The sequence below is a fragment of the Hemicordylus capensis genome, chromosome 3 (assembly GCF_027244095.1).
Source record: "Hemicordylus capensis ecotype Gifberg chromosome 3, rHemCap1.1.pri, whole genome shotgun sequence".
NCBI lineage: Eukaryota > Metazoa > Chordata > Lepidosauria > Squamata > Cordylidae > Hemicordylus > Hemicordylus capensis.
The window spans coordinates 21,303,217-21,321,256 of NC_069659.1; the positions used below are offsets into that span (position 1 = coordinate 21,303,217).

An 18,040-nucleotide genomic window follows, 5' to 3' on the forward strand; every position below is an offset into this window, starting at 1 on the left:
GCAGTTGCTACCGGCTCATCTGGTGGCTACTTGGGGACGGGCCTTTTCTGCTGCTGCCCCGAGGCTTTGGAATGCGCTCCCTACTGAAATAAGAGCCTTCCCATCTCTGACAGCTTTTAAAAAGTCTTTAAAAACGCATCTGTTCACCCAGGCTTTTAATTACATATTATTTTAATAGTTTTAATACTGTTTTAAAATATTATTTAAAAATTTTTAAATTGTTGTAACATTTTAACTTTTTGTTTTGTTTTGACTAATGTTTTGCTTTTTCTGTTTTAACTTTGTTGTAAACTACCCAGAGATGTAATCCAAATCCGATTCATGCACATCCTTAGTGCCGAACCAGTCCTCGAATCTCGGTTCATGCACACCCTCACTGATGGGTAGTGCCCTTGCTGGCAGTCTAGGTTGTAGGGAGGGTGAGAGTCTATGGCAGCAGACACAGTACTGCAGGTGAGGTGGTGCCCACAGGAGGGAAAGTCTGGTGTTACTCCTGCTCCAGTGCCTGATTCTTGAGGCAACTGCCTCTCCTCCCTTCATGGACGGCCCAGCTCCGAACAAGCCTTGGTCACAGGTACCCATTTTACGAACAAACTGCTGCTTCAGGAGGGGGTTATTTTGAGCAGAAGAGTGAGGGTCTGCTTACCCCTTTCCCCATTGGCTGTGTTTTACTATCCAATGTCCTCCAAAAGCTGTTCCTCCCATGGGGTTCTGTTGTATTATTCTATGCAATAATGTTTTGCAGTTTGTTTGTTTATTTGGACGTTTGTCCCAAGGGGGCATCCTGTAGAGTAGGGAATCTCAACGTTGGGTCCCCAGATGTTATTGGACTTCAGTTCCCATAATCCGCAGCCCCAGTGGCCTTCAGTTGGGGATTATGGGAGTTGAAGTACATTAACATTGGGGACCCTACGTAGAGAATCCCTGCCGTAGAGAGTGTGAGGGAGGAGTCAGGAAGAAAAAAGGAGGGAGAAGGAGGAGGGGGAAATGGAATTGTTGCTGAATAAACCTTTCGTTAAAACTACATAAGATTTCCTTGTGTGTATGAGGGAAGCAGCTATAAAGCAAGTTCCAGTCATGTGTTTACCCTTGCAAACATGTGCTTGGACCGCCACCCAATGTGGGGGATGGAAACAGCTTGGGAGGACATTTTGGACTGGAAGACACACACCCTGGATCTGCTCTAAATGGCTCCCTACCAAAGCTGTTTTACGGTAAAGGGCAGGGAGAGAGCTATCTCAGCTTTGTCACACACATATATGTGTAATATCTTTTATTTATTTATTTATACATACATACATACATACATATATATCCTGCTCTTCCTCCAAGGGGCCTAGACCAGGGGACATTGTTATGGTTATCCTCACAACAATCTTGTGAGGTAGGTTAGGCTGAGAGAGAAGTTGCAGGCCCAGAGTCATCCACTGAGTTTCAAGGTCTAATGGGGATTTGAACCCGGGTCTCCTTGGTCCTAGGCCAACCATTACACCACGCTGGCTCTCACACTGTGTTTACCTCAGAGGATGTCTGGCCCAAGATGAGCCAGTGAGCTTCAGCATTCTCTCCAATATGGCTCCCGGTGGCTCTGCAGTGAGTGAATATGACAAATAGTGATGCAGTTGGGAATTGACTTGACTAACAAGCCAGAGGTTGCCGGTTCGAATCCCTGCTGGTATGTTCCCCAGATATACCGGGCAGTAGCGACAGAAGAAGATGCTGAAAGGTATCATGTCATACTGCACAGGAGATGGCAATGGTAAACCACTCCTGTATTCTACCGAAAGACAAACACAAGGCTCTTTGGTCGCCACGAGTCAATACTGATTCGACGGTACACTTTACCTTTATGATGTGGAGGAGAGCTGGCTTTGTGGTAGCAAGCATGAATTGTCCCCTTTGCTAAGCAAGGTCTGCCTTGGTTTGCATTTGGATGGAAGACTACATGTAAGCGTTGTAAGTTATTTTCCTTCGGGAGTGGGGCTCATCGTTCAATGGAAGAGCATCTGCAGAAGGTCCCAGGCTCAAACCCTGGCATCTCTAGATAGGGGTTGGAGAGATTCCTGCCTGTAACCTTGGAGAGGAGCTGCCAGTCAGTGTAGACAATATTGAGCTTGAAGAACCAATGGTCTGTCTTGGTATAAGGCAGCTTCCTATGTTCCAATGACTAATGGCTGTTTCTGGCTGTGTGTATTAAACGGGTACATGAACTAAGGAGACAGGATTGACCGAGGCTCCCTACCACATGTACACATGTAGCAAACATGCATTGGATGTCATATTAGCATGTAAAACAGAACAGCTGCAAAAGGTACACCTGAGCTCCTCTCTCACTATTGTTGCCAGATGTGAATGTTGTCAATAATAAGACTAGACTGCTAGACAAAACGAAATGTAAATTTTACACTTGTGTTTAAAAATGGGTTTGGGCACAGAAGAGTGCTGTGAATTTCCACTTAATTAACAGTCAGTGATAAGCAAAACTCATAAGGGTGCCTTCTTGCCTTCTGCTGGGGGACTTGGGGAATTTATTGGTGCCAGACAGAGAAATTACGTAGCTTGAACAAAAACAAAAAAGATTACGATTATTGTCAAGCGAGGACATGTCTGTTCTTGTAGATTTCATCACCTCCCTGCAGAGTTTGTAGTGGGGCGGTGCGGTGCACAATTCAGTTAAATGCCACCATGTTTCTATAATCATTAAGATAACAAAATAGCCCTGTTCCTAGTGGCTGTATTTCAGGAAAATTCTTTGGGAGATCAGACTTATAAATCATAAATTCTGTGCTCTGAATCCTAAATAATAATTTCTGAGCTCAAGCCAGACAGCAATGGATGGCTGCTCCATGAGTAGGAACTAAGGCTGAGCAAAGACTGTAGTTTGGTTCTTTCCTACACCTAGAAAAGAATTTAACCAGCCCAGGCAATTGCAGTGAGCTTCTTCTCCGAGGACAGATTTTATTTAGGGAGGGTTGCCAATGTTTTCAATTTGCCTTTGTGACTTAATTTGTGATTTTGGGTTTATTATTGATTGATTGGAGTTCTATACCGCCCTTCCAAAAGTGGCTCAGGGCAGTTTACACAGATAAATAACAAATAAATAAGATGGATCCCTGTCCCCAAAGGGCTCACAAGCTAAAAAGAAACATGAGATAGACACCAGCAGCAGTCACTGGAGGTAGATAGGGCCAGTCATGATCTCTCAGCCTAACCTAACTTACTTGGTTGTTGTGTTGATAACATTGGGGGTGGGTGTTAATCTTGTGCACCATTTTGAGTTTCCTGAAGGTGGGATAAACATGTAAACAAATACATAGTTTCCTGAAAGAATCCCTGTGCCTTTAATAGAACAGAAAAATAATTGTTTGCAACTCAGCAGAAAAATAATGTATGTGGCAAATGATTATTTGACATTTAATCATCTTAATGTTTTATTGTTGTTGGTTGTTTTAACCTTGTTTTAAGTTTTAAATTGTTTTACTGTTTAAATTTGTCTTAATTGTGTTTTTATTGTACACAGCCCAGAGACGGAAGTTTTGGGTAGTATAGAAATTTGTCAAATAAATAAATTTTTAAAAATTGGTTTTATTTTGTAAACCACCCAGAGATTTGTATATTGGGCTGTATCAAATCGCGCAAAACAAACGAATGAATGAACCGGCACAAACGCTTTCAAAGGCAAATGCATAATTCCATCCAGCGGCTGCAGCTTTCCCCTTGGGCAACGGAGCTACGCCTGCTGAACTTCTGCCTGACACGCCGCTTTTAAAGACACCAGGGAACCTCTCTCAGGATTTAATTAAAAAAAAAAAAAAAAAAAAAGAGGTGCCAGCCGAATAATATGTATCTCCAAATCAGGTCCTGCCCTAGTCACCGGGATACTGCTAACCGTTAGTAGTAATAGTTAAAGGTTAATAGTTTTAACTTTTTAAATTTTAATTGTTGAAATATGTTAATCTTTTTATTGGTGGTTTTTATTGTCCTGTAAACCGCCCAGCGAACTTGCCTTTGGGGCGGTATAAAAATATGTTAAATAAATAAATAAATAAATATCCAGTATCTCCAAGAAAGGGCAGGCACACGGAGCCACCCAAAACCCCGTAAGGAGCTGCAAGCCAGAGACCGCCGTACAGCTCATCTACCGAGCTGTCGTGTCTGTCCGCGACCACAAGGAACGTGAGGTTGCTGCGCCGTACTATGCTCCCCCTGCTGGCAGGACCGATGAACTACGGCAGCAGCAGAGCGCTCCTCTCCGAGGCACGTCAGGCGTGCGGTGCGTCCCTCTGGTGCACGTGGTGAGGAAGTGGGCGGCGACCTGCACGCGGCGCGTGGCTTAGAACGGTAATCGGCGTGCGAAGCGTCAACGGGCGAAGGAAGGCAGAAAAGGCTTCGATACTCAACAGGTCGAATTCCGTCTGTGCCGGGTATCTTTCTTGGTCCCAGTTTGATGCTGCTTCGTCCCCTAAAAAGCCCTTGAAATACGATTATTGTAACTATTAGTGTGCATTGTTATTGTTGTTATTTGTTTGTTTCTATTTTATTATGGTTGTGGCGGCATTATCTTATTGTTTGCTTGTCCCATTCATCACCACCCAGACTCTGCGCCTGAGGTTGGCGTCCTCGCCGTGGCTCTAGTCCTCAAGCAATTCCTCTGTCTTTCCCCGCCCTGGGACGCGGGGATTTCTTTCCATCTCAACCCTACCAAATTGTATGTTCTCCTCTGTAATGTTTTCTTCTCTTGGAATAACCATGAGGACGTTTCTAAAATTAGAGAGGTGGTTCTATTATTATTGATCCCATTCCTCAAAACTCCCTGAGATTTGCCTCTTCTCTTTTAAAATTTATGCATTAAATTATTATCATTATGAATATAAAAATGTTCAACCATGCAAACAAGCAACAAGAAGCCATTATATGTAAACACAAAGATCTTCTGGACCTAAGAATCAGTGAAGTGACACAGGTAATATGAAGAAACACAGTAAACCCAAATGAAGAATCCTAAAATGGCTGAAATACCCAACCAGCAATATATTGAAATATATTACATTATTTGTCATTTTACCATCACTTAATATAATCACAAGTCGTGACATATTCCACCACAATCGCTATAATATTGGTGTCAGAATCTTATAGAACTTTCTATTGAGTACAAAGGAGTAGCAGCCATCAATCCGTTTTCGTAATTAAAATCGCTTGGTGAAATCCAAGCCCTGTAAGAGATCCACTGTGGTGAATTGGGTTAGGATTGGAGAAACCCAGGGTCAAATCCCCACCCAACTGTGAAACTCTGGGTGATCTTGGACCAGTTGCTCACTCTTAGCCTAACCTACCTTGCAGGATTATTGTAAGGATAAAAGAAAGGGGAATGAATTATGTATGCTTTCCTGCTCTCCTTGGGGAAAGGATGGGATAGAAATAAAATAGCATTAATGCTTTAACAAAATCTGATTGGCTTCCCTTAGTGGTGAAGAATTGATCATACCTGTTTTTAGCCTGCTTTTTAGTAGGCTTATGAGATCACCTGACATTCTGTGTGTGCGTTTGTGTGCTTGCCCCTGCCCCCCATCAACTTCACAACGCCTGGACCAATATGAACCAAATTGGGTACAGTTGTAGGGACACATAAGGACACCTCAATGACATAGTTTATGGTGATGTCATCTACCCCAATCAAAGATGGCGGACGTGTGAACATTAGAGGCGCAAGTGGGCTAACTTGTGGACTGTAACTGATTTGAACCAAATTAGGTACAATTTTAGAGGTACAGCGGCACCTCAGTGGTGTAGTTTGTGATGATGTCATCCACCCTGACTCATGATGGCAGAACCATAAACTTTTGAGGTGCAAGTGAACTAACTTGTGAATTGCTTAATGGATTTGAACTGAATTTGCTACAACTGTAGGGTCACCTCAATGGCGAAGATTGTGACCATGTCATCCACCCCAATTCAAGGTGGTGGATGCATAAACTTTTGAGGTGCAAGTGCACTAATTTGTGGACAGTCTAACCGATTTGAACCAAATTTGCTACAGCTGAATGGACACATAGGGATGCTCCAATGGTGTAGTTTGTGATAATGTCACCCACCCCGATCCAAAATGGCGGATGCATAAACTTTTGAGGCTCAAGTGCACTAACTTGAGGACTGTCTAACCGATTCAAACCAAATTTGGAACAGCTGTAGTGAGTGACACACAGGGACACCTCAATGGTACAATTTGTAATGATGACATCCACCCCGATCCAAGATGACAGACACATGAACATTTGAGGCGCAAGAGATCTAACTTGTGGACCTCAATTTGCACCAAATTAAGTCCAGCTGTAGAAACAGTGAAATGAAAGTAGGCTGATTAGTTCTTAATAGAACAATTTGTATAATAGCAAAATATCCTGCCAGCAACTAAGTGGGTAACAGGTTCCCCCACTCTGTGGTGGGTAGACATGGATACATTTCATCTTCAGTAGCACCAACAACATTTTAGCCAGTAGCTGCTGCCCACTATGCTTTTCCCTCTTGCAGTGCCCCATGTAGCACTGAAATGCTTTGTGAGGCATTCTGGGAGTGAAACGCATCGCAAGCGGCAGTCACTGGTGGAACGCTGTTTCTGGTGCTGATTAGGGATGTGCATGGAACCGGCGGAGGGTGGCTTGAAGGCGGGGGGCATACCTTTAAGGGCGGGGGAGGGTGAACCCTTACCCCTTCCCGAACCCTTACCCCTCCTGCCGTGTTTCCCTCACCAGTGCTTCATTTTAAAAGTGTCTGTCAGGGGGGCAGCATACTTCCCTGCTGCCCCGTGTCCTCTTCGGCTGGAAGTAACAGTAAGTACCCAGCGTGCATGTGCACGCACGTCGCACTTGCATGTCGGGTGTGTGAGTGAGTGCAACATTCACATGCCTGACTTGCGCATGTGTGCCTGGTACTTTCTGGTACTTATGGGCAAAGAGGACATGGGGTGGCAGGGAGGTACGCTGTCGCCCCGACGGACACCCTTAAAATGGAGTGCCGGTGGGGTAAATGCGGTGGGAGGGGTTAGGGCACCCTCCCCTACCCTTAAATGTATGCCCTGCCTCGCCTTCGAACCGGCCGAACACCCAGTTGTTCGAACCGGTTTGGAGGCCCTTAAAAGGGCCTCCGAACAGGTTTGTGCACATCCCTACTGTTGACTTGCCAAAAATGAAACAAAACCATGCCACTCTGATTTTTGTTTCATTTCTAATAGGTCAGAAAGGATGGATTTTACACTGAAACTGATGCAAGCCAGAACCTCTTTTGTCCTGAAGGACATTAGTGGAGAGGCTTCAGTTTTGGTGCACTTTCTTGTATGTTTTTGAATGAAGACTCTGTGGTTGTTTGTGCACCTGGTATTTAATCAATTACCTAACTGAGCAGAAATCAAGCTAGAGAGACCTTCATAGAGAAGTAGTTACAGAATTTCAGTGCCATGACTGAAAAAATCCATGCCCTTCATAACCATCCACTGGACCTTCAGTAGTAAGGAACAAGAATACAGAGCCTCTGCGGATTACCTAGGTGTACAGGTTCAGGTTTTACCCAGAACTCCCTCTCTCTTGGACGTCTCTTTCAGCAGCACTTATGTCATGCAAATGAGTTAACAGCAGGTAGTATTCACTTAAGTAAACTCCCTTGTATTATTCCACTTAAAATAATGTCACTGCATTGTTTTGTTTATTTCAGTGAGGTAAAATGTCAGGACGGGCTCGAGTAAGAGCCAGGGGGCAGTTCTTCTCTCGGGAAGAAGGAACATTTGTACAACCGGGCTCCCCCGTGCCGGTATGTTTGTGAAGTCTATAGTTTCTTTCTTTTTACAAAATTGTATCTTTTCTCTCAAGTGGCTGGTCTAACCATTAGGCGGAGTAAGGCAGGCCCGCCTCTAGCAGCAGATTTGAGTTAGCATTAAAGGGCAAAGCAGCAAATGTATTGTTTGTTTGTGTATTTGATTTCTGTACTGCCCTTCCAAAAATGGCTCAGGGCGGTTTACATTAAAATAAAAACAAGTAAAATCAATTAACTGTTAAATTTAAAAACTATAAAAACCAATATAAAACTAATTAACAATTAAAACATTTAAAACTGTTTTAAAACCCTGGAAAACCAGGCCAGACATCTACAGTTTAAAAACAGTTTAAAAATCCTGGAAGGCCAGGCCAAACAGATAGGTCTTAAGGGCTCTCCTGAAGTTCAGTAATGAATTCAGATTACGGATTTCTGCAGGGAGTGCATTCCACAGCCCAGGAGTAGCTACAGAGAAGGCCCGCTTTTGAGTCGCCACCAGACGTACCGATGGTAACTGGAGACGGACCTCCTCAAATGACCTTAATGTGCAGTGGAGATAATGTAATTGATTGAAATCAAATAATAGTCAACTATTTAATATTTTTCATTTTTACCACTAAGGTGTTGGAAGGGCACAATTTTAATTTTCTGCCTTGGGCATCAAAGTTTCTTGCACTGTCTTTGCAAGCATTGTCCTTTGGTTATTATGATCATGTTGCAGATGGGAGCCGGAGAGAGCAAGTTGCCTAAGTTCACCCTAGCGAGAGTTGATGGCAGAGATAAAATTTGGACACGGGTCTTCTTGGTTCACAGTTTATTCTCTTGGTTGCTATGCAATTTCTTTCCCTCTATTATATTTCTTTATCTTCCCTGTTTGCTTCCTTACAGTAGTCACTTCCAGACCTCTAGGAACCGTGGATATATGGGTTTTAACCGTTAGTATCCACAGATACTTAAATTGGGTGTCAATTAGACACCCACGAATACATGTAATCACGGATATAGAATCTGTATAAATAAAGTTTTTCTGTAATAAATAAAGATTCAGCACTATACTTTTTCTCTCAGATTTCCCCAGTTGCCTTTTGGTGGGGTAATCTTCCCCCCCGATGTGAATACATACAGTTAGAGAATTACTTTTAGCAATAGCAATAGCACTTACATTTATCTACCGCTCTATAGCTGGAAGCTCTCTAAGCGGTTTACAATGATTTAGCATATTGCCCCCAACATTCTGGGTACTCATTTTACCGACCTTGGAAGGATGGAAGGCTGAGTCAACCTTGAGCCCCTTGGTCAGGTTCGAACTTGCAACCTTCTGGTTACAGGGCAGCAGTTTTACCACTGCGCCACCAGGGGCTCAGTCTCTTTTGATAGTAGTCTCTTGAAAACATTGGATTCAGAAATAGCTTCTCAAACTTGACATTTGGGATTGCACAATACTGTACAGTAAGTGGCAGCATATACACTTCTTCTTGTCTTGGGGTTGGAAAACTGTTGTGTGTTAAATGTCACTAGTTTCCTTTGTGCTAGTGTCTTTTCTGTCATCTCCACATCATAGGGTTGCTCAGGGGATGCTGATCCATTTGCTTTACAGCCTGAGAAAGAAGCCACTGATAGCCACATGATGGGTGGGAAAAGCCCACCAAAATGTAAGTGTGTGACTACATGGTGTAATAACCCCTGTTAAAATACTCTTGTTTTTGAAGCAAGATGGAATATTCAAAGTACTGATAATCACCTTTCAAACTCTGAATGGTCTGGGCCCAGTACATCGTCTCTCACATGAACCACTTCACCCCTCAGGGAGGTATTTTTCTCTCTCCCATCCTTTTTCTCACATAGATACTGTAGTCCATGAGCCAGGCTCACAAATTTTGGCCATTGATACCATCTTGAGGGATGAATGCTCATAGTGATATTTGTCAGTGTCTCCCCTCTTACATATAGAAAATCTGTGATAGATTGTTGCACTTACAGTTTTATTTGTTATCACCCCTTCTATATTACCAGTTAAAGTAAAGTTGAAGGGTTTTTGCACAGAGAAAAGGGATAAGGGTATGGTCAGGTTCAGAGTTGGAGTAACAATGAGAAAATTACTTCATAGAGTAATATTGGGAGAATATTCCTGCCAATTTTCATTCAATTGACAATAGCAATAACATTTTATATTTAATCTAATTTTTATTAGCTTGTGAACTGCCCAGAGTCTTATATATGGGGCAGCAGAAAAATGTGCTGACTAAAAATAAATCAATAAACAAAATTGTAGTTCTTTTAAAAACTTTTAAAAGCTTTTAAAACACTGCTACAAATTTGGCCACTGCAGGCCCAATGGTCAGGACAATAAAAGCATGATAACACACTCAAAGCTGAAAGTATTGCAATGCTATCACCTGTTTTCCATCCCTAGGGGCGTAGACCTTGTAAAAAATCACAATGAGCATTCATTACCCTGACCACCCTAGTTGGCTTATGTACTAAAAATCTGTTAGGGCACAGAGGAGAGCCTTCTCATTCATGGCCCTTGTATTGTACAATCATTGCCCCAGAGAAATCCACTGAACTTCACTTCCTACCATTTGCCATTTGGTTAAGACGCTTGTGTTTATGGTGTAATTCTCTACTTTATAGTTACCTCTGTTTTCTTTTCAAGATGGCTTCTCGGTTGGCACTGCTGGTTACAAAGTGATGGACAGAGGGGGAAGGATCCGATATACCTCTCACGATATGGGAGTAAATACTAGAGAGATAATGAAACATGTGAAAGATTCTAAAACAGGTATAGAACTTGTGCTTGCTTACGGATAATTTTGTTTCCTCCTGTGGCAACAAAATTTCCCTTCAGTGCTATACTAGCTACTTATGGGATGGAGCAACATTGGCTATTGATCGCTTTCCTTAAGTGGTTTTTTTTTTGGTTGGAGATGCAGCTCCTGACAGCATTGACTAGGGATGTGCACGAATTGTTTTGATGGGGTGGGGAGTGGTACCCGTAAGCATGAGTAAAGCAGGCAGTCACCTGCTCCTCCTCCGCTCCACTGTATTTCCTGGTGCGGCACTCAGAAATCCATGCACAGCTACGGCACTGCGCCCAGCAGCCTGTGCATCGTGGCGGGACACACATAACCACCATGCATGTGCAGCTGCCATGTGTGTGGTCAGCAACACCATGCTGACCACCACATGCATGGTAGCCATGTGTGCCCTGGAGCTGCACGTAGACTTCTAAGCAGTGCACCAGGAAATGCAGTGGAGGAGTAGTTAAGGACCTGCTTTACTTGTGCTTAAAGGTACCACTCCCCACCCCACCAAAATGATTCAGCGGGGCATGCCGAATTCATTCGTGCACATCTCTAGCATGGACTCTTAGCACCAGGAACTCTATTGACCACTAGAGGCATTAGGGGTAGAGATAGCCAGTAAGGGCATTTCCTTTCTGACCATGCTTTCTCTACTCTGATTCCCCTTTGTTAGCCTGATAGTCTCAGGTTTCATTCTCTGACCTGAGAGATTTCCCTTTTCTCCCTTCCCCTCTTCCTTTATGTAGCTATCAATGAGGCATGTAGATCGATCTGCCTGATTGATTTCCTAAATAAATTACTTTATTTGTAACTTTGGAACTTTAAGGAGGAGAGCTGGTCTTGTGGTAGCATTAGCAAGCATGACTTGTCCCCTTAGCTAAGCAGGGTCCGCCCTGGTTGCATATGAATGGGAGACTTGATGTGTGAGCACTGCAAGATATTCCCCTCAGGGGATGGAGCCGCTCTGGGAAGAGCAGAAGGCCTGAAATCAGCTGAATCAGCTTCATTTGGGAGGAAGGCAGGTCAGGTAAGAGAGTCTTCTGCCGGTGCCACCTTCTCTCTAGTTTTGCCTGTCACCAGTGTGTGTGTGCCAGCCCCCGAGCCCCCGACAGACTTAACATAGTTTAATTGGGAGGCAGGAGAGCTCTCGCTGCCGTCCTGCTCTGCTGCCACACAGCAGTAGCCACCCACCCACCCTGGGTGCACCCAGCAGCGACTGCCACCTGGGGTGACAAGGCCCCCCCCAGGTGCCCCCCCCGTGTCTCGATTTCAGCCAACACCATGTTGGCACCCTAGACATGAGGTTTCCTCTCACGCTAGTGAGGGAACCTCACCTGCCCCCACAACAGCCAGCAGATTAATGGCCATTGGAGGGGTGAGGTTGTGGCAGCAAAGAGTGCCTGCAGAAGCCAGGCAGGGAGGCAGAAGTGGCTCCTGGGGGCGTGGCAACCCATGTTCACAAGACCTGTGTGAACACTGGTGGCTGCACCTCTGTCCCTGACACTTGGCATTGGGCCTCTTCTTCCTGATGTAAGGGAGGATGTGGACCCTGCCCCCTTGCCAGACTGACCACCTCCATGGCACTTGCAGGTGGTCTTCTCCACCCTTTGGAGCTGAGAACCCTGTGGGCCTGGGCCCCCACACTAATCCTTGTATCTGGATGACCTCCTGTGCTGAGAGCCCTGTCAAAGCAGTAGTACTTACTGTGAGCTTGCGGACCCCCCCCCCCCTTTTTAAGAGTGTGACCCTGGAAAGGAAAATTTACATTTGTTTTGAATGCAGTGAGGCAGTGCACTAGAGTGTTATCTTTATTTCCATCCTAAATCAACCAACCTACTAGCAAAACAGCCCAAGCAGAAAGATTTTAACTTAGTTAAAAAGGATGCTTTAATTCAGTGTGGTAAATTGACACATACTTTGGGGGGTATATCCCAAGCAGAGGCATACGGAACTCACCGGCAGCCCTTGGACGGGCTCTTACCAGCATCCTCTCCCCTGTATTAGTTTGTGTGTGCACACCAGCATACACCTGCCAGGCCCCCTGCATATGATATGGCCAGTGAGGCAAGAAGGGCCACACTGTTGTGCCACTTCCAGTAGTGTTCCCTCTAACAGAGATTCCCAGATGTTGTTGACAACAACTCCCATAATTCCCAAGCAAAAGCCATTGCAGCGAGGGATTCTGGGAGTTGTAGCCAGCAACATCTGGGAATCTCTTTTAGAGGGAACAGAGACTTCCAGTCGGTGGTTCATTCACACACCATTTAGGTTGGGGGTGCATTCTTCCTTTGCGTTGCTCCAAGCACAGAAAGAATGCCTGTCTATGGGTGCAAGGAGATTGGGGGCAAGCGAGCATCTGGTGGCTCCTGAAAATGCTTAGGATGGCAGTAGCCTGAGGATGCTTGTCCCTCTGTGCTCCATGGTAGCCATATGCCTGATCCCGAGATAGTTAGTATGACTATGTTCTGTTGAAATGAATTGATGTAGCACTATTAACTTCTTTCAGTGGAACTCAGTCACGATTACTTTTTAAATACAATTTTATTCTTCTTCCAAGATTCAGGTTCTCAAAAAACATGGCATTTTAAAGGCCATGCTTTCTGTGTTGTGACACCGCAGTCCCTACGCTGACAGCAGGGTGCCGTTCACATTTCCGATGCCTTGTTTCAGATTTAATCGCTGTGATTTATTGATAAACCATTGTATGTCTGGTGTAAAAAGGTTGCTGTTTTTTCAGGTTGTTAGTTTTCACAAGACTGCTCTGATTTGCCTGAACAGATGCATTTTGCCGCTGTTGAGTGGCTAATCTGGAAAGCGCCAAGAACCAGAGCCACCCACGTGCAATCTCCATGTGTGGGCTGGCACTCAAATACTGAGTTCTTGATTTATTTATTTACTTGCTGACCTGGTGCAGAGCATCTACACCCCTAGTCTTCCTCTGGCAGCCAGCTGTTCGCCGGGCCACTTCTTCTCCTCCTGTGGTGGCTGACCATCCTCGTCGCTAATCATCAGCTTGCTCCCAAACTCTCGTGAGAGCTGCCACACATGGGATTAGTGAAGGGTACGTCTAGGAGAATTTATATCTATCTATCTATCTATCTATACACATACTCCTAAAATGTACCCGTAGCTAATTCCATGTGTGGCAGCTCTTGCAAGAGTTCATGAGCAAGCTGCTGGGAAAAAGCAAATGGGTGAGAAAAGTGGGCGAGAGAAAGAGGTGGCGGGGAGGGAAATGGTAGGGAGAAAAAGCGGCAGCAGGGGGAGAAAGCGGCAGGCGGGCAGGCAGCCCAAAATGGGCCAAGAACTAGGGAAGAGCTGAGGGGGAGGGAAGAGGGGGGAGGGCTGAGAATGAGGGAGTGGGGCCGAGAATGAGGGACAAACTAGTGGTGCAGATGCTCTGTGCCCAGCCCAACTAGTTTATTTAATTATATAGAAAAATTATACTCCACCCCTTCAGTACATTACTGCTCAGTGTGGCCCATAACATTTATAAAACAGTTAAAATATAAAATCAGACCTATAAAATTAATCACATAGAACAAGTTAAAGCCAAGCTAAAACCACAATCATAGTTCGCTTTTAAAATTCCAAATGAAATTCTTAAAGGTAAAAACTAAGAATTATAAAAACGAAAAACAAAAGAATCTACCAAGTATATGCAACAGGTGAAACATTAAAAAGCCTCTTTAAAAAGATGTGTTTTTAGTTGTTTTTTTAAAACACTGAGAGAGGGAGCATGGCGAAGCTCTTCGGAGAGGGCATTCCAAAGCTGAGGGGCCACAACCGAGGGGCCCTGTCTCTAGTCCCCGCCAATTGGATCTCTGTTAGTGGCGGGGCCATGAGCAGGGCCTGAGATGATGAGTGGAGGGCCCTGGCAGGTTCATATGGACAAATACGGTCCGACAGGTACCATGGCCCCAAGCTGGGTTCTGTGCTAAATGCAGAGCCCCACTAGCTTGCAGGCTCTATATGTGCTCTCTCTGTCTAGAATTAGACAGCATGGTTACTGGCAGCCCCCCCCCCCCTCATCCAGCTCTCCTGTTAATGAGAGCAGTGTTGCCTGCAGGTTGGGCATTCGTCAGGTAGACCTGCGTAGGCCTGCACTGGTCTACCTAACGGATGGCCAGCCCAGCCTGCAGGCAGCGCAGCTCACATTAATGGTGGGGCAGGGCAGGGTGGAAGAGAGAGACTGCTGGTAATCAGAGGCAGCTGCATCTTGTTTGGTACCCTCCTGGTTTGTTAGGATGAGTTGTTACTGCCTCCAGGAAAATGGCAAACTGAAAAGCTGCAATCATACATGTTTCTGAGAGTCAAATTAATTTGGAATAATTTTGTCTGTTTCAGGCTGCAGTGGAATTCCTGTGAAAATAGTTACCAACCTCTTTAGTTTAGGTTTGCCCAAGGATTGGCAGCTTTACCAGTATCATGTAACATTCAGTCCAGAGCTGGAATCAAAGCGTTTGCGGTTCGCATTGGTGTATGGTCATGCTGAACTTTTTGGGAAAGCCAGAGCATTTGATGGAGCAACTCTTTTTCTTGCACAAAAGCTAGAAAATCAGGTAAGACTGTGTGTGTTACTCAAAATAAAAAAGTGCAGCAGTCTTAATTCCTTTTACCTTTTATCTCTACCCTTTAAATTTTACTAACAGGGAAGGATAACATTTTGTGGGCGAAGCCCCTTCTTGCTTGATTAGTGTGATTTATTCCTGACCCCTTTGTATGTCCAAAGGTACCTTCAGTTTTCCATCAATCACAGGACATAGTTATACCTTCCTTTTTGTCCTAACCTTGTCCATCAATCAGATAAGTCATGGCATAAGGTGGAGGTGCACAGATGCCTCAAGAGGTACATGCAGTGTACGGAGCAATTCAGGGTCACAGTCCTTATTCATCTCTTTCTTACCAACATCAATGGGGCAACCTGTCTCCTTGGCTACCATCGCTCATTGGATAAAAATGTGCATTTCATTAGCTTATGAAACTCAGCATATCAAGCCACCTACCAAGATCTTCACACACTCCACAAGAGTGGCTGCTGCTTCAACAGCATTTCCCACAAATGTTCCTGTTCAAGAGATGTGTTGGGCTACTACGTGGAAGGAACCCTCGACATTCAAAAGGCATTATAAGCTGGACTTATAGGCCTCAGCTCAGGCGTCATTTGGCAGACGGGTCCTCCAGCAGGTGAATAGATGTGAGGGTCCCTATTGTTGCACACCCCGTTCCCATTGGGCCTGAAGAAAATTGTGCAGCCCTGGTCTAACTCTGCCTCATGGAGTAGTTGTGGGACTCAACCATTCACTTTGTCAAGGAAGGGTAGGACATAAATAAAAATTTAAATGGCTAGGTTCATTACAAACACACTGTAAAATGTAACCATTCTCCAGAAAATAAATTCCAGGAAAGCCAATGTAGATTAGTGAAATGTTTTTCAATATTTACCCATTGAAGAACAGGAACAAGAAGACCTAAAGAGAAAGGATGTAATTTAAATGCTTTTCTCAGGTCACAGAACTGTCTTGTGAAACACAAAGAGGCGAGGCTGTCAAGATCACCATCACTTTAATCCAGCAGCTACTTCCCAGCTCTCCTGTCTGCATTCAGTTCTTAAATGTTGTCTTTAAGAAGTAAGCCTTTTTCTTTTCTTTTTTTGGTGGGGCCTAGTGTTGGAATGTCTCTTAAGGAAACCAATCATCTAAATCAAGTTATTTGGCCATAAGATGCTTAGAATAGTAACAGGTTTCAAAAACAATGAAAAAGGAAATGTCATTATAGCAGCCTATAATATTTTCCTTCACACATTTGCTGGAGTTTTATCATGCCATTGGTGAATTAGACTACCTTCAACATTATATTAACATTTTTGCCTGCAATTAAAATGTTCAGCTTTCTGGTAAGAGGGCCATATATTTAATCCAGCCACCATCTCTACTGAGTACTTAGTCTGTACCTATTTAACAGTTGAGGAGATAATAGGATAGTCCTCTATTAGCTTATTACCACAGATATAGATCCTCTTTAAAATATGCTTCTAAATTAGGCCTGCTCAATTTAGGCCCCCCCATCTGTTTTTGGACTACAGCTCCCATAATCCCCAACCACAGTGGGGCAGTAGCCAGGGATTATGGGAGTTGTAGGCCAACATCTGTAGGAGGGCCAAAGTTGAGCAGCCCTGTTCTAAATTGACCCTGTACCACTTGTAGTTATCAGCTGGAACCTCAAAAGAGTCAAAGTCCTTATCTGGTTTAATTTCAAAGATTATGATTCATTTTCATATCTGTTGTCAGTTGTAGCTGTAAAATCAATACACGATTCTCTGCTGGTGTAGGAGGCCACCCATCATGGGTTATCCCCATCCACATGCTCCAGGAGGCAGGACTAAGAACAATGGTAGAAAAATTAAATAGATATTTTGTGGGTGGTTCCTTCCAGTTCTTTCCCTACCTCCAGAGGCCACAACCTTAAATAGACCCCTTGTGGGTGCATAGGAAGGCTTAAGCCTTCCCTTCCTCTCCATCCTTCTATGCTTCAGGACATCCCATGAATGCTTTGAAGAGGAGAAGAGGCCTCTGTGCTTTGGTATGCATGGATGTACAATAGTTTGTCTGTGGGATGGGAATGGAATAGGAAATTGTACAATCTGACTTTGTGGCATAGCCAGGCTCACCTGGCCTGCCACAGACTCCCCCTGCCTCTTGTGACACTCATGGTTTATTTGATGAAAACAACTCCTTTTTATGTTAATGTGTTTAAAAGTATAACTGCATGCTATGAATGCTTTTAAAACCTTAATAGTTTGCTAAGGATTTTAGCAAGAGTTTCTAGTTAAGAGTAGAGAAATTATCTCGAGTAAATATAAATTCTGGCACTTCTAATGTGTGTTGATGTTGTTTAGGGCTTTGAAAAAGTTGTCTATGTACCAAATTGGACGAAACTTCTATAATCCTTCTGATCCAGTGGAAATACCACAGCACAAGTAGGTTGGCTTCTTTATTATTCTATAATTGGAACTCTTACTGGTCAAATTTATGCCAATGTATTTTTTTGTGAAGCCTGATCATGTGCATGTTTACTGGACAGTATATCTCCTTGAACCCAATAAGACTTACTCTCAAGTAATTCCCGGCTGCTTCAGTTGCAGGTAGCCCATTTTTTCTACCTGGTGTTTTACAGAGGTAGACAAACCTAAAGTTTGTTCTGCCTTGGCAGGTGATCATCTCTGCAATCACTGCTGGGTAGCTGGGCTTCCCCCAGGAGGAGAGCTGGTCTTGTGGTAGCAAGCATGACTTGTCCCCTTAGCTAAGCAGGGTCCGCCCTGGAATGGGAGACTTGATGTGTGAGCACTATAAGATATTCCCCTTCGGGGATGGAGCTGCTCTGGGAAGAGCATCTAGGCTCCAAGTTCCCTCCCTGGCATCTCCAAGATA

The 18,040-nt window shown here is 44.2% G+C and overlaps 1 protein-coding gene across 8 annotated transcripts in view; it reads left to right on the forward strand.

Moving 5' to 3' along the window:
- Window positions 1-419: 419 nt before the first annotated feature.
- The window catches only part of PIWIL4 (piwi like RNA-mediated gene silencing 4), a 71,520-nt gene continuing 53,899 nt past the window's right edge, over window positions 420-18,040 (forward strand). For 2 of the 8 annotated variants that reach the window (XM_053310165.1, XM_053310172.1), the window contains exons 1-7: window positions 4,280-4,424; window positions 7,708-7,803; window positions 9,368-9,458; window positions 10,463-10,588; window positions 14,958-15,172; window positions 16,119-16,240; window positions 17,509-17,589. In XM_053310165.1, coding sequence (XP_053166140.1) covers window positions 7,717-7,803; window positions 9,368-9,458; window positions 10,463-10,588; window positions 14,958-15,172; window positions 16,119-16,240; window positions 17,509-17,589 — 722 coding nt within the window. In that variant the 5' untranslated portion in view covers window positions 4,280-4,424; window positions 7,708-7,716. Of the gene's footprint in view, window positions 575-1,191; window positions 1,215-4,279; window positions 4,490-4,817; window positions 4,964-7,707; window positions 7,804-9,367; window positions 9,459-10,462; window positions 10,589-14,957; window positions 15,173-16,118; window positions 16,241-17,508; window positions 17,590-18,040 lie in introns of those variants that run through there. The other 6 variants (XM_053310168.1, XM_053310171.1, XM_053310169.1 and 3 more) reach the window with 6 other exon arrangements.